This window comes from Hemiscyllium ocellatum, chromosome 39 (genome assembly GCF_020745735.1).
Source record: "Hemiscyllium ocellatum isolate sHemOce1 chromosome 39, sHemOce1.pat.X.cur, whole genome shotgun sequence".
Taxonomy (NCBI): domain Eukaryota; kingdom Metazoa; phylum Chordata; class Chondrichthyes; order Orectolobiformes; family Hemiscylliidae; genus Hemiscyllium; species Hemiscyllium ocellatum.
The window spans coordinates 20,264,559-20,287,764 of NC_083439.1; the positions used below are offsets into that span (position 1 = coordinate 20,264,559).

The following is a 23,206-nucleotide window of genomic DNA, read 5'->3' on the forward strand; positions in this document are numbered from 1 at the left end:
ACAGAAAAAGAATTGTTTTACATTACCTGAATCCCTTTAAATCCACAAAGAAAGTAGTGATACCATTGAGGTTTAGCTGTCTCAATATGGATCTCACTTATGTGAACATGATAGTCCCTATAGAAATAAAGAAATATTTGTGTGAGAACTATGTTGTAAAGAAATAGCTAACTGCTGCCATCTACTGCTTTGCAGCAAAGGTTGTTAATGCACTTTCCATAATACAAGCCATTGTTGCCAGGACTGTCACTAACTTCATTTCCTCTGGAGATTTCCCACCCCCCCCCACCCCACTGCCTCCAACCTGATAGTCACCCAACCCCAGACAACCTGCTTCTACCTTCTTCCCAAAATTCACAAACCAGACTGTCCCGGTAGGCCCAGTGAATCAGCCTGTTCCTGCCCCAGCAAGTTAATTTCCTCCTGATTAACTCCATCCTCTCTCCACTTGTCCAGACCCACCTACATCCATGATTCACCTGATGCCCTCCACCATATTAATAACTTCCAGTTGTCTGGCCCTAACTGCCTCTTCTTCACCCATTCCAAACCCTCTATATCCCCACCAGGATGGTCCGAGAGTTCTTGGCCACTTCCTTGACCAGAGGCCTGAACAACCCCAATCAACGACTATTCTCCTACTTGGCTCAGCTGAACTTGTTCTCTCACTGAACAATTTATCCTTCAATTCATTTCAATTCTGCCAAGTCAAAGGAGTGGCTATGGGGACCCGCATGGATCCCAGTTATGCCTGCCTTTTTAACAGGATATGTGGAACAATCCTTGTTCTTGTCCAACACTATCACCCTCCCACAACTCTTCTTACTGTCCATCGACAACAGTTTCAGTGCTGCTTCATGCTTCTGCCTGGACCCTGAAAAATTTGATAAGTTTGCCTCGAATTTCCACTTTATAATTTTCACATGTTCCATCTCTGCCACTTTCCTGCCTTTCCTTAACGTCACCATCTCCATTTCAGGGAATAGACTATCCATTGTCATTCACTACAAAGCCATCAACTCCCATAGCTACCTTCACTACAGCTCTTCATGCTCCACATCCTGTAGGAATTCCATCCCATTCTCCCAGTTCCTTTGCCTAGGTCACATCTGTTCAGATGATGCCACCTTCCAAGTCAGCACTGCTGACATGACTTCCTTCTTATAAAGCCATGGTTTCCCACCCACTGTGATCGACAGGTCCATCAACCGCATCCGACTTATCAACCATGCTTTTAGCCCTGCCCCTTCCCATCACTCACAACAAAGTGATTGGGTGCCCCTTGTCCTCACTTTTCATCCCACCAGCGTCTGCATTCAAAGGATCATCCTCTGCCATTTCAGACAACTCCAGCAGAACGTCATCGCCATCTTCCCTTCCTGTGTTACCTTCCCATGTAACTACAGAAGCTGCAATATCTGCCCCTTCATCTGTTCCCTGCTCATCATTCAAGGGCCTAGACAATCTTTCCAGATGAAGCAGCATTTCACCTGTACCTCCTCCAATCTGGTCTACTGCATTCACAGTACGAATGTGGCCTACCCTACGTTGTAGGAACCAAATGCAGACTGGAAGACAGCTTTGCAGAACACCTCCGGTCTATGCATAAGCATGATCCCAACCCTCCCATAGCCAGTCATTTCAACACAGCATCCTGCCTGAATGCCCACTTGTCTGTCCTCGGCATGCTGCAAGTTCCAGCAAATCACAGCACATATTGGAGGAACAGCATCTCATCATCAGACTAGATAGGCACTTTACAACCTTTTGGACTTAACATTTATTGTGTTCAACACCTTTAGATTGTGAACTCACTCCCATTCCTTCCCTTTCTTTTAGCTTTACTTGTTGCATTTGCTGTCACCACAATCCTCTCTCTCCCCTCCCCCACTCCAGTGGGACCACCTCTTCTTTCCAGTTTGGCAGCTGGACATACCATTGTTCTGTCATTCTTACATTCCCATCACTTAATCTGCACTATCAGCACCCTTTCTCCACCCAAGCACATCACCCTGACACTATTGCATAAATATTGCCCCCTCCATATTTCATGTCAACTCTGAAGAAGTCATTTGACTTAAAACGTTAGCTTGCTCTCTCTCCACAGATGCTGCCTGACTCACTGTGATTTTCAGCATTTCTGTTTTCAGTTAAGACCATAAGACATAGGAGCAAAAGTAGCACAATCCCAAGTTCACTTCATTATTCAATGAGAAAATGCTGATTTAATAATCCTCAAAACATCTTTATTGCTTTAAACCCATTACCATTGACTTCCTTAATAATTAAAAATCATCACAGCCCTCTGCAGTAAAGAATTCCACAGATCTACCACCTCTTGAAAGAAAAGATTCCTCCTAGGTGTTGTGCTAAGTGGGCAACCTCTTATTCTGAGATTGTGCCCTCTGGTCCTAGACTTTCTCAAAGCGGAAACAACATCTCTGCATCTAACCTGTTAAAACCCCATGAATCATGTATGTTCAATAAGGTCTCCTCTTGTTCATATAACCTCCAGTGAGTATAAGTCCAATCTACTCAACCTCTCCTCATAAGAATCAACCTTCTTCAATGTTGGTATATCTCATCTTAGTTAAGAGACACAAAACTGTTCACAGTATTCCAGCTGTGGTCTGACTAGTGTGTTATGTTGTTTTAGGAAGATCTCCTTATTTTTATACTTCATTTCTTTGAAATAAAGGTGAACATTCTATTTGCCTTCCCCATGACCCATTGAACTTGGATGAACTTTTTATGATTGATGCACAAGGACCCTAAATCCCTCTATACTGCTGCTTCAGAGTTCAAAAAGACAATCCACCAATGTATTTTGTGAACTGCAAGTTTAATTGAAGACATTTTAAAATAGATCCCCAGTGGCTGTGGCAGACAGCAATACGTTATGTAATCAACTTGATATAACGTTTTACAGCTGGATAGTTAGCTTTTGAAATCCCAATGGATTTTGAAACAAGTACAGAAATAAAGCAAATATTCCTTTCTAATTTTTCAAGGGTTAGTTTCTTTTGAAGAAAACTAGATTCCTTTTGAGGAAATTGATAAACGACCAATTTACATTCCACCTCTTCCCTGTTGTCCAAAGAAACAGATTAACTTTCCCAACTAATCTAAAAGGTCTCTATCCATACCCTAGAATCAAAAGACTTCGAATTATCACATCAGGATAGAACCTAACACAACATCATGAGCATGTGAGGAAATTGCAAAACACAATATGTTTGGCTCCATTCAGATATTTAGTGTTTAATCAGTTATTATTAAAATCAAGCAGAAGTAAATTAGCTGAGTATTCTGGACAGCTGGTTCGCAATGCACAGTGACTCCAACAGCATGGGTTCACATCCCATTCCCTCTGAAATCCCAATGAAGGCCCTACCTTCTCAACCTCAGCCCTTGCCTGAGGTGTGATAACCCTCAGGTAAACTCATCACCAGCCATCTCTCTTTACTCAGATAGCAGCCTCTATGGTCCTCTTGGACTTTGGTAACTAATACTAAGTTGTTAAGATCAATTGTGCATTTATATAGTCAACTTTTTAAAACATATGATACCTCTAAAAGATCATATTTCTGCTGGCCTAAGATCATGACAGGTTCAAATAATCACTCATCAGCAAATTAAATGTTCAAGTGATTAAATACAAAAAATACTAAAGGTACCAGACAATACAAAATAAGGACACAATTAAACAGCATCTGTGCCAAAGCTATGTTTCAAAATGATTTCAACATAATGAATGAACCACAATTGTCATAACATGGCAGTCATGTGCACAGCAATCTCCCACCCGACCACAAAAGATAATCCGACTACTTTGAATAAGGAAAAAAATCTTTTAACGTTGCCCTGACCGATCAGGAGATTTGTCTTGGTTTAAAAATCTTTCCTGAAAGCTAGAATATCCATCAATGCACCTCCACAGTGCACATGCATAGCAAATAAAATTTGGGATGCATGGCATCTCGGAGACTTGTGAGATTGGAGGAGATTAGAGTCCCTACAGTATGGAAACAGGCCCTTCAGCCCAAGATGTCCACACCAACCCTGCGAAGGGTAACCCACCCAGACCCATTCTCCTACCCTATATTTACCCTGATTAATACATCTAACACTATGAGCAATTTAGCATGGCCAATTCACCTGATCTGCACATCTTTGGATTGTGGGAGGAAACCCACTCAGATATGGGGAGAATATGCAAACTCCACACAGATAATTGCCCAAGGCAGGGATCAAACCTGGGGTCCCTGATGCTGTGAGGCAGCAGTGCTAACCACTTAACCACCATGCCGTCCCTAAGATGACAGAGATATGGAGAAGAGAAGCCATGGCTGGGTTCAAATACAAAAATGGGAATTTTTTAATCAAATGTTGCTTGACCACAAACCAATATAGGTCAGTGAGCCCAGGGGTGACAGGAAAACAGAAATTACTTTGAATTAAGATACTAGGAAGGTAATTAGCCAAACATGGTTCATGAAACCACAGGAATCTCTCTCCTTGCGAGAATTAAATAACTGCCCTTCTTCCCATGTTACAACCAGGCCCTTCAAATTTCAAAAAGTATTTAATTGTCTGTAACATTCTTTGAGACATGCTGAAGTCATGAAAGACTCTATATAATTGCAAATCTTTCTTTTGCTCTTTATTCCTGAACACATTACCTCACAAATCTCCACTAGAAGTGAATTCACTGCCTCAAAGATAAAATCTATTTCTCTTTGGTCAAAGACTGTAATGTATGCTGCTCAGAGACAAGGTTCTAGCATGGATAGAAACTTGGCTGCCTGGCAGAAAGCAGAGAGTGGGGATAAAAGGGTCCTTCTCACGAATGGCAGCTGGTGACAAAAGGTTTACCACAAGGCTCAATATTGGAGCAACTTTTCATTTTACACATTAACGATATAGATGAAAACACTGATGGCATTCTGGCTAAGTGTGCTGACAATACAAAGATAGGTAGAAGTAAAGGTAGCATTGAGGAGGCAAGGAGGCTGCAGAAAGAATGGGCAATGTAGTGGCAGATGGAGTACAACGTGGGAAAGTGCAAGGTCACGCACTTTGGTAGGAAGAATAGAGGCATGGACTTTTTTCAAACTGCAGAGAAACTTCAGAAGTCTGAAGTGCATAAGAGACTTGGGAGTTCCAGTCCTGGATTCTCTGAAGGTAAACCTGCAGGCTGAGTCAGTAGTTAGGAAGGCAAATGCAGTGACAGCATTTATTTTGAGAAGACACGAATATAAGAGCAGGGACGTACTTCTGAAGCTCTATAAGGTTCTGGTCAGACCACATTTGGAGTATTTTGCCCCATATCTCAGGAAGAGTGTACTGGCCTTGCAGCGTGTTCAGAGGAGGTTCACAAAAATGGTCCCAGGAATGAAAAGTTTAACATATGAGGAACGTTTGAGGAGTCTGGGTTTATACTTGATGGAGTTTAAAAGGATGAGGGGAAATCTAATTGAAACATGCAAAATACTGAATGGCCTGGACTGAGTAGATGTTGGGAAGATGTTTCCATTGGTAGGTGAGACTAGGATCCAAGAGCATAGCCTTAGAGTAAAAGGAAGACTTTTAAAAACACAGATAACAAGAAATGTCTTCAGCCAGAGAGAGGTGAATCTTTGGAATTCATTTCCACAGAAGGCTGTGGAGGCCAGGTCACTGAGTATATTTAACACTGAGATAGATAGGTTCTTGAGTATCAAGGCAATCAAAGGTTATAGGGAGAATGGAGTTGAAAAATTTATCAGCCATGATTGAATGGTGGAGCAGACTTGATGGGCTTAATGGCCTAATGTCTGCTTCCTACATCTTATGGTCTCATGATATAATCTGAGAATATCCATTTTTAAATCAACATTTATCGTGAACAAATACATTTTAAATGGTTCAATCGATGGTTCCTAGTTTGGCTTGGTCATTGGATTAAGCGACATGTGTATCTCCATAAATTGCAGCCTTTCTTTCAAAAGTCTCAACATAATTATGCCCCTCAGCGAATCAAGTATTCCAGCAACCAAACCTTCAGCAAATTTAAAACCCAAAATGGGATTATTATCTGCCAACTGCCTTAGATATCAATACTGATATTTTGAACCATAATGATGTCCCCATTCAAAACCCAACTGATACATTTCTTGATAATCTTCATGCATTTCACACCTTGTACTCTTAACCCACATTGCAAGTATGCTAATTATGAAACCTATAGAGATAAGGTAAATTCACTTATCACAATTTTTAATTCAGTTATCTTGTCATAACATTAAAATTAGTTTAGCAGATAAGAGTAAAATTTATAAAATACCAGTTATAGATTGATTTGAACAAACTAAAAAGCAATAAGATAATTAGTATCCAACAACACTTTTGATTCAGAAAGTGTATGCTATTTTGTTACCTATACCCTTAGCATCTGGTGAGATCTCTGGCAGTGATTACTAAAAACAGCAACAGTAGGAGATAGAAACTCAGGCGAACACAATAAATTGCATTTTAAAACCATTTAAATGCATTTGTATTCTAAACAGAACAGCCCAGTTAAGCATTGTTTTCTATTCAGCATTTATAAAAACAAAGACTGCAGTGGATATTATTTTGATTTGATTTGGTTTGATTTATTGTTGACATGTACCAAGATATAGTGAAAAGTGTTGTTGTGCATGCTCTACAGGCATATTGTACTATCCAAAGTGCATCAGAGTAATAGAACAAAGTGCAGAATACAATGTAACAGGTGCAGAGAAAGAGAGAGATCAACAATAAATTTTGAGAGGTCTATTCAAAAGTCTGATAACAGTAGGGAAGGTGTTTTTGAAACTGTTCATATGTGTATTCAAACGTTTCCCCAATGGATGAGGATGGAAGAGAGTATAACTGAGGTGAGAGGGCCTATGATTATGTTGGTTGCTTTCCTGAAGCAGCAGGAAGTATAGATGGAGTCAATGGGTGGAAGGCTGGTTTGCATGATGGACTGTTAACGAAGATCAGCAGTTACCATAGTATGCTGTGATCCATCCAGATGGGATGCTTTCAATTGTGCAACTATAAAGATTAGTAAGAATCTTTGTGAACATGCTAAATTTCCTTATCCTCCTGAGGAAGTACTTAGTGTTGTGCTTTCTTGACCATTGTATCAGAGTGGGTGAACCAGGGGTTGGTAATCACCTCTCCCAGGAACTTGGCGCTCTCATCCATCTCCATTGAAGCTGATAGGGGTGAGCAATCCATTCTGTTTCCTGAGGTCAATGACCAGCTCCTATGATTTGCTGACATTGATGGAGAGATTGTTGCCTTTACACCTTGCTGCCCAATTCTTAACCTCTTCCCTCTCCTCTGTTGCATCGTTGTTTGAGATCCGATCTACAATGGTGGTGTCAACAGCAAATTTGTGAATGGATCTGAGTGCACAGCCAAGGACTCCATCCAGGCCAATCGCTTTCCATGGCTTCACTTTCATGAAGGCCAATCTCATGACTGCATCAGTTACCATGGGTCCAGGTGCACATTGGGGCAGGTGACATTATTTCACTGACCTTCTGTAGAATGCATTGTGCTCATCGGTTAGGGATGTATTGTTGCCCGCACTTTTATATGACTTCGTTTTGTAGCCCATTATGTCATGTAAGCCTTGCCACAAATGGCAGGTGTCATTGTGGTTAGTCTGGCTCTCAAGCTTAATTTGGCATTGCCTTTTGGCATCTCTCTGTTGGCAGACACGTTGCAAAACCTACATTTTTAATGTGTAGAATTGGTCTTGAGGTACCAGAGAAACCTTGGAGATCTGTCAGTAGACAATATATACTAACAAATCAAAACAATTAATTTAAAATAAAAACAGACAGTCCTAGAGAAACCCAGCAGATCTGGCAGCATCTTTGCAGAGAGATGTGGAGTTAATGTGACAAGTTTGAGATGAGTTCCAGAGAAGAGCATTTGACACTCAAAGCACTAAAACAAACAAATAAAGGGAAACAGAGGATGTAATACATTTTGATTTCCAGAAGGTCTTAGCATATGTAAACTACTTAAGAAGTTAAAAGCGTATGTGCTTGCGGTAGTATGTTAGTTTGGATAGAGGATTTACTAAATAATGAACGTCAGCTGGGATAAGAGAGACATTTTCAAGATGGTAACTGTAGCTAGCAGAGTGTCCTGTGCTACAGCCACAATTATTGTTGAAAAGTCTGGCACTGGAAAAGTACAGCAGGTCAGGCAGCATCTGAGGAGCAGGAAAGTCTATGTTTTGGGCCTGACCTACTGTGCTTTTCCAGCATCACACTTTTCAACTCTGATCTCCAGCATTCCGAGCCCTCACTTTCTCCTCGCCACAATTAGTTACAATATATAATTAATGATGGATAAGGGAAGTGAATGTACTATCACCTAATTTATGTATGACTCAAGAATAGGTGGGAAGACAAATGGTGGGGTTATCACTAACAATATACACAGGTTAAGTGAGTGGACAAAAACTTGGTAGATGGAGTATAATGTGGGAAAATGTGAGATTATCCACTTTGGCAGAAATAATAGAGAGGATGATATGATTTAAATGGGGAAAGATTGCAGAAGCTGCAGCACAGGGAGATTTAGGAGTCCTTATGCATAGCAAGCATCCAAGGTCAGCAGGTAATAGGGAAGGTGATGGGAAGGTGGCCTTTATTTCAAAGGGATTGGAATATAAAAATTGAAAGGATTTTTTGAAACTATACAAGGCATTAGTTGGACCAAAACTTAAAAAGAGGTCATTTTATCTAAGCTGTACCAGTATTGGAAGCAGTCCAGATAAGGTACACGAGGTTGATCCTAGGCATGGAGGGACTGTCACATGATTACACGTTGAGTAGGTTGGGCCTATACCCATTGGAGTTTAGAAGAATGAGAGGTGACCACATGAAAATATTCAAGATTCTTAGGGGGTTTGACAGGTTACGTATGGAGAGGTTATTTCCCTTATGAGAGATCTAAGACCAGAGCACACAATCTGGGAATATGGGGTTGCCAGTTAGGATAGAGATGTGGAGGAATCTTCCCTCTCAAATCTTTGGAATTTTTTACTGCTGTAGAAGCTGGATTGTTAAGAATATTCAAAGTTGGGATAGACAGATTTTTAGTCAGTAAGGGGATCAAAGGTTATGGGGAAAAGGCAGAAAAGTGCAGCTGAGGATCATCAGCTCAGCCATGATCTCATTGAATGGCAGAGAAGGCTTTTTGGGCTAAAATCTGAAAAATGTGTTGCTGGAAAAGCACAGCAGGTCAGGCAGCATCCAAAGAGCAGGAGAATCGACATTTCGGGCATGAGCCCTTCTTCAGGCTCATGCCCGAAACGTAGATTCTCCTGCTCTTTGGATGCTGCCTGACTTGCTGTGCTTTTCCAGCAACACATTTTTCAGCTCTGATCTCCAGCATCTGCAGTCTTCACTTTCTTTGGGCTAAAAGGCCTATTTCTGCCCCTAATTCTTAAAGTCTTATGCTGCAAGGCCCATTGAATTTCTCCAGCACTTCATTTTTATTTCAAATCTCCATCATCTGTAATCTTTTGCTTACATTTAAAATACTCCTTAACTAATAAACAATGTAAATTACCCTTTTCACTTCATCCCAAAGATCAATCTTAGAATTTAGAATTTCTTACAATATTTTTCCATACCACATACAATTTTCACGTTAAAAGGTGCCTGGTGACTTATTTTTACATAATGTAGTAGTTCCGTGCAATCCCATGTGATAAGTAATAACAGCACTATTTAAATTAATAGGGCCAGAATCACTTTATAACCAATACATGCTTTAAAATTTCACACTTTACCAAGTGTTCCCAATTCATCAATCATGTTATAGTGAATTTGTGTCAATGAACGCATGTTATAACAGAATGACCCGTACCTAAGGGCAGCACGGTGGCACAGTGGTTAGCACTGCTGCCTCACAGCGCCAGAGACCTGGGTTCAATTCCTGCCTCAGGCGACTGACTGTGTGGAGTTTGCATGTTCTCCCCGTGTCTGCGTGGGTTTCCTCCGGGTGCTCCGGTTTCCTCCCACAGTCCAAAGATGTGTGGGTCAGGTGAATTGGCCATGCTAAATTGCCCGTAGTGTTAGGTAATGGGGTAAAGTTGGGGTATGGGTGGGTTGCGCTTCGGCGGGTCGGTGTGGACTTGTTGGGCCGAAGGGCCTGTTTCCACACTGTAAGTAATCTAATCTAATCTACCTATCAGATACCAAACAGCAATCCAAGGTAGCTTGTCTCCAGTGCTTTCCCCCCCTCCATGGATAAATCCCCAGTCTCCTTTAGCATTTATTCCAATATCATTTGATTAGTAATGAGTTGTTACAAAGGTTGAACAACTTGTAGCATACCCACTTGCTAACTACTTTAAAAGACTTAAAAGAAGAAAATTCTAAAATGTTAACTTCAAACATAACTTCACAGAAATTAGAGTTTAGCACCATCAAGACTTTTCAGTAACATAATGGGTCATTAGGAAAGTGGAATGTAAGCTGCTACAGTTCTCTTTAACTTCTAATTCAAATTAAATTGCTTACAGGTATACGGGGTTAGTGTTTGCCAGCTGGATGAGGTTTGTTTGTGTTGGTGTGACAGCTGCCAAGATATCTTGTTCCAAAGCCATTGGAAGCACAGCATAACCACAGTAATCAATGTGTTCACCTGCAAAAGATATAAATGACTCAAATTATTTTTATTCATGCATGCTTTTAAGTGGATAGGTGCATTTTAAATTTTATTAACTTACTAAAATAGACAGTTAAGAAGTTATGTAAAGCATGACTTCACATATGCATTCAAAACAAAAGTTTCCAAGGATGGCATCTAGACTGACTGGACTCCATTAGTTACTGAATAATGTTGAAAGGGAATATTTTCTCAGCTCAACTTTCTCTATTTTCTGTCAATAGTGAGCCATAATGGAGTACAAAGTTCCATATATACAACAGCATCTTTGGGCTCTTGTGGTGCAATGGTGATGTCCTTATCACTGAGCCAGGAGGTCAAGATTCAAATCCCACCTGCAGAGGAATGTAATAATATCTCTGAAAATATCTACAACCATATCCTCTGCTACCCATTCCACACAATGAACTTTATTCAACTATTAATTTATTTCAATTTGTTGCTGATTCATACCTTCCTGGCATGGAAATGCAATAATACCACTTAAAGTGAAATTATCCAATAGATACCAAACAAGAAATTAAACCTGCATTCTCTACATATAAAACAGTAGTGGCTGTACTTATTCATTTATAGAATAACTACAGTGTGGAAACAGGCCATTTGGCCCAACAAGTCCACACTGACCCTATGAAAATCCATTCCCCTATCATTTTACTTAAACATTTTCTCCTAACACACCTAGCTGACACAACACTGAACACGATGGGCAATTCAGCATGGCCAATTCACCTAACCTGCCCATTTTTGGACCATGGGAGGAAACCGGGGTACCTGAAGGAAACCCACGCAGACACGGAGAGAATGTGCAAACTCCACACAGACAGTCACCCAAAACTGGAATTGAACGTGGGTCCATGGTGCATTGACGCAGCAGTACTAACCACTGAGCCAAAATACCGCCCATGAAATTATTGTTTGAGTGGTAAAGGGAACTCTATTTTAACTGTTATCACCAACAACAACTGGATTATAACCAAAACATCCTACTCTGAGTATATATTGTTCTAGGGTGTAGGTTTGCTCGTTGAGCTGTAGGTTTGATATCCAGACATTTCATTACCTGGCTAGGTAACATCATCAGTGGCGACCTCCAGGTGAAGCGAAGCTGTTGTCTCCTGCTTTCTATTTATATCTTTGTCCTGGATGGGGTTCCTGGGGCTTGTGGTGATGTCATTTCCTGTTTGTTTTCTGAGGGGTTGATAGATGGTATCTAGATCTATGTGTTTGTTTATGGCGTTGCGGTTGGAGTGCCAGGCCTCTAGGAATTGTCTGGCATGTCTTTGCTTAGCCTGTCCCAGGATAGATGTGTTGTCCCAGTCGAAATGGTGTTTTTTTTTCCCTCCTTGTTGTAGGGCTACGAGGGAGAGAGGGTCGTGTCTTTTTGTGGCTAGCTGGTGTTCGTGTATCCTGGTGGCCAACTTTCTTCCTGTTTGTCCTACATAATGTTTGTGGCAGTCCTTGCATGGAATTTTGTAGACAACGTTGGTTTTGTCCATGGGTTGTACAACAAACTCGCATTCCTGGACGTCACAGTTGAAAGAACGGACAATAGAGAACTACAAACTTGCGTATACAGAAAACCGACAAACACTGACCAAATACTTAACTACACCAGCAACCATCCCAACACACAAAAACGAATCTATCAGAAAACTATTCCAATGAGCCACCTCACACTGCAGCACAGACGAATTTCGGAAACCAGAGGAGAACCAACGATACAACGTATTCAAGAAGAACGGATACTCAAAAAATACAGTCTGCAGATTCCTCAAGAACAAACCATGACAAGCAGACCAAACACAGCCAGAAACCCTAACCATCTTACCATACATCAAAGAAGTTTCAGAAATGACAGCCAGACTACTAAGACTTCTTGGAATCCTAGTAGCACACAAACCCACCAACACTCGCAAACAAAAACTAACAAACAAGACCCAGTACAACCCATGGACAAAACCAACGTCATCTACAAAATTCCATGCAAGGACTGCCACAACACTACGTAGGACTAACAGGAAGAAAGTTGGCCACCAGGATACACGAGCACCAACTAGCCACAAAAGACACGACCCTCTCTCCCTCGTAGCCCTACACACGGAGGGAAAAAAAAACACCATTTCGACTGGGACAACACATCTATCCTGGGAAAGGCTAAGCAAAGACATGCCAGAGAATGCCTAAAGGCCTGGCACTCCAACCACAACGCCATAAACAAACACATAGATCTAGATGCCATCTATCAACCCTTCAGAAAACAAGCAGGAAATGACATCACCACAAACCCCAGGAACCCCATCCAGGACAAACATATAAATAGAAAGCAGGAGACAACAGCTTTGCTTCACTTGGAGATCGCCACTGATGATGTTACCTAGCCAGGTAATGAAACGTCTGGATATCAAACCTACAGCTCAGCAAGCAAACCTACACCCTAAACCTCAACCTGAGCTACAAATCTTCACAAACCTTGCATATATTGTTCAAATCTGAAATATTGGTCCTTCAATTAGTTTATACACGTAGTACTGCATATTGCAGATAATAGTGTTTAAATCTATTCATCTCAATTGTCATGATGAATCAAAGTTATTTGTGATCATCTGACTCTCTTCAATAAATAGGATGCAGAATGTCCTTCTTGAGAATTTACAATGCATTATAGCCTTCAACACAATCATAAACAGTTTAAAGGCTCTCTTGTAAAGAATCAATAGTATATCAATTTAAAGTTAATGTTAAATGTGTGAAACAAAGTTTTGTTTAATTTAGCATGTAATGTTATTAATGTTAACTCAATGCTAACACCCAGACCTCAGATTCATAGAGGTCAAAACACATTCCAGGGCCTAAACACACACCTCAAAACACACCTGATATTTTAGCGCAGCACCATGAGAGCAATGGTTTGTTAGAGGTATTGACAGGTTAAACTAAGGTCACATCTACATCAGGCTGCGAAGATTCTCATAAGAAATAATATGGACATACAGGGGAGGTGTCCTCGTATCACAACTGATGGTCAACCCTCAATGACCATGACTATCTGATCATTTCTCTCATCATTGTCTGTCGGATAGCGCTGTGTACGAACTGTCATCTTCCCTTACAATACAACAAAAAACACACTTTAAATGCATTTAATTGGCTGTAAAATGCTTTAAAAGAACCTGAGGTTATGAAAAGAACTGTACAGATGCAATTCTTTCTTATCACCTATTAAGTATTTCACTATATTCTCTACACTTAACACATATGTCATTTTAAGTAATAATTTATTAAAAATATATACTGGTCAGACAAGCTACCGGCATCAACCATTTCCAACAAGTTTCATTAACTGTTTTGTTTACTTTGGCTCCCTGGTTCTTTCAAAATATTTCCTTTTAAACAGCATGTGCTGGGAAATGGTTTGGCAGACTTATTAAGCCTGACACAACAGTATAGTTCTGCCAATTCCAGCTAATATTAAGGTAAGCAAGTAGATTGTTTTGCATCATTTAGCGTTGCATTTATGGCAAATGCAAAGTTTTGAAATTAAAGTATTTCTATAAACTCTAACCATCTTTTATGGTTTTAACTAGGGTCATTTTCCATTTCAAATTTGTTGCCTTACTTTTTTTGCACTTAATAGCAGTTTAAATCATTCATTTTCATAAAAGACTTGAAGTCTGCACTTTCATCAAGACTCACGCACATTGTCCAGTTATCTCTTATCAATCTGTCGAAATTGCTTTATAGAAATAAGTTCACAATGTTGAAATGCAACATTCTGGGAGAACAAAAAACTACTAGAAATCTAAAACAAAAATGTAAACTGCAGCAAACATTCAGGGGGCACAATGGTATCTGTGGAGAGAGCAGTCATTAATATTAGTACATTTATTGGTTCGAAAAAATTAACATTTAAATAGTAACCAAAACATGGACGAGAGGAAGAAACAAGGACATACATCAAGTGTTGATAAATTGACCTGTGATGTGAAGAGAATCAGGAAATGAATATTAAAAATGAGGCAATAGGAAAAAGACAGGAAACAGAGAACATGCTAAATAGATGTAGCATTAAAGACATTTGTCAAATCTAACTCAGGATAAACAGGGAAAACGGTGCAGGATCCAGTAATCTGAAGAGAACAACACCAACCACCAAGGATAAAAGCTGAAGGTACAGATTCCTCTACCAATGTTGGATCCGGCAATCGTCGACTTCCTGCACAAACTCATCTCACTGAACAAACTCAATTCACAATACCTAGTTCTGTTTTATTTAAGTGCAAACTAAAGTTAATGCCTGAAGAAATTAAAATCAACATTAAAACTTGAGGACTGGACAGTGCTGAAGAACAGATCATGTTTGTATCTGCTTGCCCTTTAATCATCATCTGTCTTTAAGTGTATGACAGGTCATTTTTTCCATGCTTACTATTCCTGTTTATTTTTGTTTTTCCTTCTCATTCCTGAGTGCCTATTTAAAAGATGTTTATTCCTTCAATTTCAATGGTAAGTTCTAAGTCAAAATGTTAACTTAGCTGTTCTCCCCAGAGATTTTGTTTTGAAATCGAAGCAATGTTGAATTAGTGATTAAATATCTTCTACTTCTTTCATCACTGCTTGACTATTAAAGCTAGTCACCAATGTTGTCATAAGCATCCTTTGAATTAAACCAAAAGTTTGATTTATTTTGTCAAAAAAAAGCCTCAAAAAGCCATAGAAATATGTGGCTACAGAGCTGCATTGTATCTCCCTTAAATAAGTCAAATCACACTCCTGACTGAATGCATGAATGTAACTGACACAATGAAGAAGCAGCAGCAGGTCATAATGAAGTCTATTTATTTTAATATTAACAATTTCCATATTCCAAGATTACATACCGATGTGGCAGAATTGGTCATCAACTTCCACAGACAGTCCATACAGAAAATTATTGAAATATATTGCCTTAGAATACTGAAGTTGAAATGTACAATTTTAAACTAAAACAGATGACTAAATTGGCTAGAGGTAACCCTATCGCAAAGGAACACCAGGATTAAAGGAACACCTTTATGGAAAATAAACCAGAGTACCTTCTAACTTCATTAACATACCAATTAAATTGACTCGTCCAGGAGCTCGTGCATAAAATGCAGGTGGGGCACCATATTTAGATATAAATGCATCTTTTAGTTTCGTAAACCTGAAGAAACAAAATTGAATGTAAAGTGTAAATGATTCCTGCATTACACCTGAGGGAGAAAATCACCTACCTGAAATTTAAGAATAATCTCTCAAACTTTAAATAAAGTTATCAATATCAAATGATGAGCACATATAAAAAAAAGTACACAAATGATACAGAACTCAAAACTTTTAATCCACTCGAACTCATTCTTGGTCACCTGTTGTCATTTAGCCCAGAAATCGGTATTTGCAGACCTACACCCATGAAGAACATCAAGGTTTTTCTGTTGAAAGGATGTTGTTTTGGTTTCTACTGCGGTAGAAAGCATTTACCAGAACAATTGTACTGGGTGGCTGAGAGTTTTGTTGCATCTCTCCAGGATGACTATACTAAATTATTGCAAAATTCCTTGAAACAGCAAATACGTACTTATAGTGTTGCACTGAGGTACAAAGCTTGGATGAAAAATGCCAATGGCAATTTCTCATGTAAACAGAAACCCCATTTAATTCTGGTAAGTCATAAGATTTTTCATAAGTCCATAAGGAATGAAAGGAAATTTATCCACCCTACAAGTGCTAAGAATAGTTGAGGCAAATATCGTTAATGCACCATACATAAGGGCTGGATATGCATCCATGGGAATAAGGCTTGCAAAATACCAAGACCCCACTGTCATAACTGCAGGACTGGTGTTTTTGGCACAAGAATTGGTCAATTAGGCTACCAACACCATTTTTAATGAAAATTAAAAAGAGACTCTCAGCTGTTAAGACTGTGTCAGAGCTCCATAGCAGTCATCAGGACCTGGGTTTGTCAGCTTTTAAACCTTTAAGTTTCTCCAATTCTATTTCTCTGTTGATATGTATTAACACAGATTCCTCAGTCTTTTTAGCCCCTTGGATATCGTCTGTTTGTAAGACTTAATTTTAATCTCCTACTGTCAAGGCAAACAGATATATGTTCAAAGTCTCTAATATTTCTTCATTCTCCTTGGGTAGTTTGTCCTGTATCTGCCTCGAATAGATCAACACATATTTTAGTCACTATCATCCAACTTTTTATATACTTGCCAAACCTCTTACTACTGCTTTTATATTCCTGATTAGATTACTCTCATGTTTCTATTTCTTTCCTTTATCAACTTATAACCACCCTTTGCTGGTTTCTAAATTACTATATATCCTCAGGCTTCCAATTCATTATAAGCCTCTTTAATCTATCTTTACCTTCTCTTTTAATCTATCCTTAGCCAGTTCTCTCCTGATACTTGAGTAACTGGCTTTAAGATACTTGTTTGGAACTGGTCTACATCACTTAGAATCATAGAATCCCACAGTGCTAAAAGAGGCTACTTGGCCCATCGAGTCCACACCAATCCTCCAAAGAGCATCCCATCCATACCCCCACTCTACCCCATAACCCTGTATTTACCATGGCTAATCCACCTAGCCTGCACATACCTAGACATTACAGACAATTTAGTGCAAGAAAAGTAAGCCACCTAACCTGCACAACTTTGGACTTTGAAAGGAAGCAAGAGCATCCGGTGAAAATCCACGGAGACACAGGGAGAACTTGCCAACTCTACACAGTCACCCAGGTCCTTGGCACTGTGAGACAGCAGTGCCAACAATTGAAGCACCTTGCTGTCCATTCAAAACATAATATTGTATTTAATGTATCTTAATCCCCTTAAAAGGATACTTTACCATGAGGTAAACAATTAAGCCTGCTCATTCTCACAGTGTAAGATCTAAAATTGATTATTTCTTGTTGGTCTAACAATGCATGATTCTAGGAACTTGCCACAAAGCAGCTTTCTAACTTGACCACTCTATGGAAAGATTATAGTCTCCCATTGTTATTACATTGCCTTTATCACCAACTCCAATTCTAATTTCTTAATGCTTTGTTCAATGGTACATCTAACAGGTGGGGGTCCCCTATACAGTACTACCACTGGAGTTTAGTAATCCCTGTGATTCCCAAGCTCCAGTCACCACAGATTTTGCTTGCGGATTTTGAGCTAAAATCCTTTCTCATTTCCATCCATTGGTCATCCTCAACTAGTCACTCCTCCTTTTCCATCCTGTCTTTCTTTTTAAAGTTTCTGTACCTTGGAATACTTATTTTCCAACCTTGGCCATTTCTGTAATAATATTTTGTATCCATACCATTTCTCTCAGTGCTGCTTGTTCATCGATCGTTTAACAAATATTTTGCCAAGGTTTCTGCAATAGTAATTCTACCACCAAACATATTCAAGGGCAGGAGACACAAGGGAGCAGCAAAACTTCCAAGTTTACTTTACAAGTCTCCATACCAGTTTACTTATTTTACTGTTCCTTCCTCATGAGGATTAAACGCAGGAATTCCCTCAAGACATCAGTCCACTACCTTTTTGAGGGCAGTTATGGAAAGACAATTGCCAGACTTGTTCATGCCAGAATTAAGTCCTTTTTACTCTCGTCTCACCATTGATTTTAATGGGGACAGAGCCACATTAATTAGTTATTCAACTATTTCACCAAGGATCTATTCACAAGGCATTACAAAAGTCACAGCAAATTGTGGCGTAGATGCAGATAATTACTTCCCAGAATTTCTGTTAATTTATAAATGACAAAAAATCTTGGAAGGGGATTTCAATAAGTTCAGGTCCAATCACTTCAGACACAGGTCCTTCCTTATGGAGATATTTGATCTGAGCTGACATTGGATGAGTGAAAGTATAGTCAATTGATACCATCATCAGTAGGTCTAAATGATGCAGCAGTGAAAGTGCAATTTCTTTTGTACATATTTATACCTTTTAAAATTTTAATTAAATATATTTTCTTGCATTTAAACATGCCTAATTAACTTTTTGAAACAATTTTGAACTTGAATGTTGCCATCCATGAGACTGGGAACATTCTTCTGCAACTTCTTTACAGTTGAACATCTCAAGCAATCCTACAGGAGAAAGTGAGGACTGCAGATGCTGGAGATCAGAGCTGAAAATGTGTTGCTGGAAAAGCGCAGGTCAAGCAGCATCCAAGGAGCAGGAGAATCGACATTTCAGGATTCCTGAAGAAGGGCTCATGCCCAAAACATCGATTCTCCTGCTCCTTGGATGCTGCCTGACCTGCTGCGCTTTTCCAGCAACACATTTTCAGCAAGCAATCCTACAGTCTCATTCATTTTATGTTCTGATTTCACATGATAAATGCTAATGCATTAAAATGAGTGCAAAACAATGAAATATAAATAGAGTATTATTCATGGATTGCATTCCCCCAAATTAATCTGGGGGAATAGTCATGAGAAGCAGCATCTCTGAAGAACACTCAGCCTCTACACAGCATTTCAAATTGAGCCTGACCACATAGGGTCTGTTTCCATGCTGTACATCTCTATGACTCTATGACTAATAAAAGTGAGGTGGGGTGTGGCTATTGTAGGGAGCCTACCTCTGACGCAGGAAACTCCAGTTCAAGTTCCACCTGTTCCAGGTGTGAAACAACCCAATGATGTTGATTTAAAAATATGTGAGGCAATGCATTTGGGAAGACTAATAAGGAAAAGTAGATGACTTTGAATTGTCGGGCTCAAAGGATTAGAGGATCAGAGAGATTATGGAGTGCATATCCATGGATCCATGAAGGCAACACAGGCAGATAAGATGATTAAGGCGGTATACAGAATACTCGCCTTTATTAGACAAGGTGCTGAATACAACAGCAAGGAGGTTATGATTAAGCTGTACGTAGTGTTAGTTAGGCCACAGCTTAAGTACTATGTGCAGTTCTGATCACCAGATTTGATTGCACTGCAAAGGGTGAGGAAGAATTTCATCAGGATGTTGCCTGAGTTGGAGCAATGCAGCTATGTTTAGGAGATATGGTTAGTAAGTTTGCAGATGACACAAAAATAGGTGGTGTAGTGGTCAGTGAAGATTATTACAGAGTACAAAGGGACCTTGATCAGATGGGCCAATGGGCCAGAGTGTGGCAGGTGGAGTATAATTTAGTTAAATGAGACATGTTGCATTTTGGTAAGGTAAACCAAGGCATACTTACACAACTAATGGTAGGGTCCTGGGGACTGTTGCCGAACAAAGAGACCCAGGGATGCAGGTGCATAGTTTCTTGAAAGTAGAGTCACAGGTAGACAGGATAGTGTAGAAGGCGTTGGATATGCCTGCCTTTATTGGTCAGTGCATTGAGTATAAAGTTGGGACATCACATTGTGACTGTACAGGACACTGATTAGACAATTTTTAGAATTGTGTACAATTCTGGTTGCCCTATATGAAAGTTGTCGCTAAACTCGAGAGGGTGCAGAAAAGATTTACAAGAATATTACCAGGAGCAGAGAGTTTGAATTATAGGATGAGGCTGAATAGGCTGGGGCTATTTTCCCTGAAGCATGGAAACTGAGGTTTATAAGATCATGATAGGGTGAATAGCTTTTTTCCTAGGGTGGGGGAGTCCAAACTAGAGGGGATAGGCTAAATGTGAGAAGTGAAAAATTTAAAAAGATCCTCAGAGTGTGGATGGAACAAGCTGCCAGAGGAAGTGGTGGAGGTAAATACAATTACAACATTTAAAAGGCATCTAGATGGGTACATGAATAAGAAGGGTTTAGAGGGATGTGGGCCAAACGAGACAAGGTTAGAATGGAATGCCAAGTCAGTGCGGACAAGTCGACCAAAGGGTCTGTTTAAATGCTGTATGACTATGACTCTAAGAAGGATTAGATAGACTGGGTTGTTTTCATTATAAGGCTGAGGTGAGGTCTGATTAGGGTGTTCAAAGTCATAAAGGGGCAATGTTTCCTCATAGTAGAGGGGTCAATAACCAGCGGGCACACTTTTAAGACAAGGAGCAAGAGGATTAGAGTGGATTTCAGGGTAAAGAAACTCCCCCAGATGGTGTGGGTACCTGAAAGTCACAGAAAGAATGGTAGAGGCAGGAATGCTCAAGACATTTACAAACTATTTAGACAAGCACTTGAAATGCCGTAGTATACAGTATATGCTAAGAGCCAAATGCTGGAAACTGAATGATTGATGACCAACATAGACACCATGAGCCAAAGGGCTTCTTTCCTGGTTATAAAAACTCTATGAGAAAGTGAGGACTGCAGATGCTCGAGATAAGAGCTGAAAATGTGTTACTGGAACCTGCTGCGCTTTTCCAGCAACACATTTTCAGATAAAAACTCCATGACTCAGTCATATAGCAAGGAAACAAACCCTTTGGTCCAACTCATCCACACTGACGAGACAACCCAATCTGCCTTAGTCCGAAGTGCCAGCATTTTATCCATATTCTTCTAAATCCCTCCCATCTAGATGTCTTTTCAATGTTCTATTGGTATTTGCCTCTGGCAACTTGTTCCACACACATCACCCTCTGCTTGTCCAGTTATCCTTCGGGTCCTTTCTAAATCTTTTCCCTCTCACCTTAAACCTAGTTTTGGATATTCCCATCCCAGGGAAAAGACCTTGGCTATTCTACCTATGCTCCTCACCATTGTATAAACCTCTATAAGGTCATCCCTCAGACTCTGATATTCCAGGCAAAAAAAAACCCAAACCTATTCAGCCTCTTATTGTAGCTCAAACCCTCCAACTCTGGCAACATTCTTGTAGATCTTTTCTGCTTCCTCTCAAATTTAACAATACCCTTATAGCAGACTTTGATGAAGTCCTTGATCAAGCCTAGAGACTTCTCCGTAGTGTACAGTTTGATCATAGTATAATGAAAATGTGTACAGGATGATCAGCTTATTCATTCTCGATGTGCCATGGTGAAACTATAAGCAGTTAAATGGGTTTGGCTTATCCCGTGACAACTCTCGTGGTTCCCGTGATATGCAATTTTCGCACAAGGGAAATCTGATGACAACTGCAAGCATTTAAGCGGCTGGTTATGCTTAGTTATACATAGAGAGAAAAGTGAACTGAATTGGACTGTAGGATTGCACGGTCGGGGCGATCATGAAAAGAAGCTGAATTAAGTATTTTGTCAGTTTCATGGATGTAAATATTTCAAGTTCAAAATAATTCAAGTACAGCAATATAAGTAAATGTACGCCGTCCATCAAATAAGTCCCATTAATCAAAGCAATTTAATTAATCCGATGTCCTTGATTGCCAAATACGTTTCGCCGCTTAACTTTAAAGTCTTCGTGGCCGTCAACGATAGATTACGTTCTGTACTTTGTGTCTAAGATTGTGAAAGTGCCTTAGGAAAGGCTCAATCTGGAGAGACAATGCCACACTTCTATTGATATTAGTTTCTAGTTTAGATTAGCAAGTTTAAAAAATGGAAATTTGAGCACCACGTCACGGCTTTAAAAGAAAACTATCACCCCATCGCCGAATCTCAGGATGACCAACCACCGACAAGTCTTTGTGGATAGCGACGGGCAAAGCTGCAATAGTGCCTGCTACCTTTCACTGTCAGCCACCAAAACCGGCTCTTGGGGAGGAGTCGCCTTATCCACCATTCTTCCTCAACTACCCTTTCCCTGGATTTGTAGCTGGGGAAATAAACAGATTTCTGGGCGTTTGTCGCAGCTCCAGAGAGTCCCAGTTCCGCTCATCACGGATATCCTGCTGACATCCCAACAACCTGCACACACCCACCGCGGAACGGGGCCGACATTGTCAGGTGTTTCTCAACGAGAGAGAGAGGGGAGGAAGGACTGACACAAAGTGATCTCAAATCCAACAGCTCCCCTTTAAAGCATTTTCTTCATACCCAACACCTGAACAACTGCAACTGTACAACTCGTGCACTTGATTGCTGGGAGTGTGTGTCCCACTCAATCCCTTCCCCCACCCCGGCTAATGAGGCCGAGTGTCCCACTCAATCCCTTCCCCCACCCCGGCAAATGAGGCCGAGTGTCCCACTCAATCCCTTCCCCCACCCCGGCAAATGAGGCCGAGTGTCCCACTCAATCCCTTCCCCCACCCCGGCAAATGAGGCCGAGTGTCCCACTCAATCCCTTCCCCCACCCCGGCAAATGAGGCCGAGTGTCCCACTCAATCCCTTCCCCCACCCCGGCAAATGAGGCCGAGTGTCCCACTCAATCCCTTCCCCCACCCCGGCAAATGAGGCCGAGTGTCCCACTCAATCCCTTCCCCCAGCTCGGCTAATGAGGCCGAGTGTCCCACTCAATCCCTTCCCCGTCCCTCAGCTCGGCTAATGAGGCCGAGTGTCCCACTCAATCCCTTCCCCCCACCCCCAGCTCGGCTAATGAGGCCGAGTGTCCCACTCAATCCCTTCCCCCGTCCCCCAGCTCGGCTAATGAGGCCGAGTGTCCCACTCA

General features: G+C 40.5%; 1 protein-coding gene across 1 annotated transcript in view; it reads right to left on the reverse strand.

The window, feature by feature from the left end:
- Window positions 1-22,702, reverse strand: part of galk2 (galactokinase 2) — a 116,499-nt gene extending 93,797 nt beyond the window's left edge. Inside the window, exons 1-4 of the mRNA XM_060853265.1 lie at window positions 22,326-22,702; window positions 15,807-15,895; window positions 10,563-10,686; window positions 27-117 (exon numbers count right to left, since the gene is read on the reverse strand). Coding sequence (XP_060709248.1) covers window positions 27-117; window positions 10,563-10,686; window positions 15,807-15,895; window positions 22,326-22,381 — 360 coding nt within the window. The 5' untranslated portion in view covers window positions 22,382-22,702. The remainder of the gene's footprint in view (window positions 1-26; window positions 118-10,562; window positions 10,687-15,806; window positions 15,896-22,325) is intronic.
- Between the last annotated feature and the right edge of the window lie 504 nt (window positions 22,703-23,206).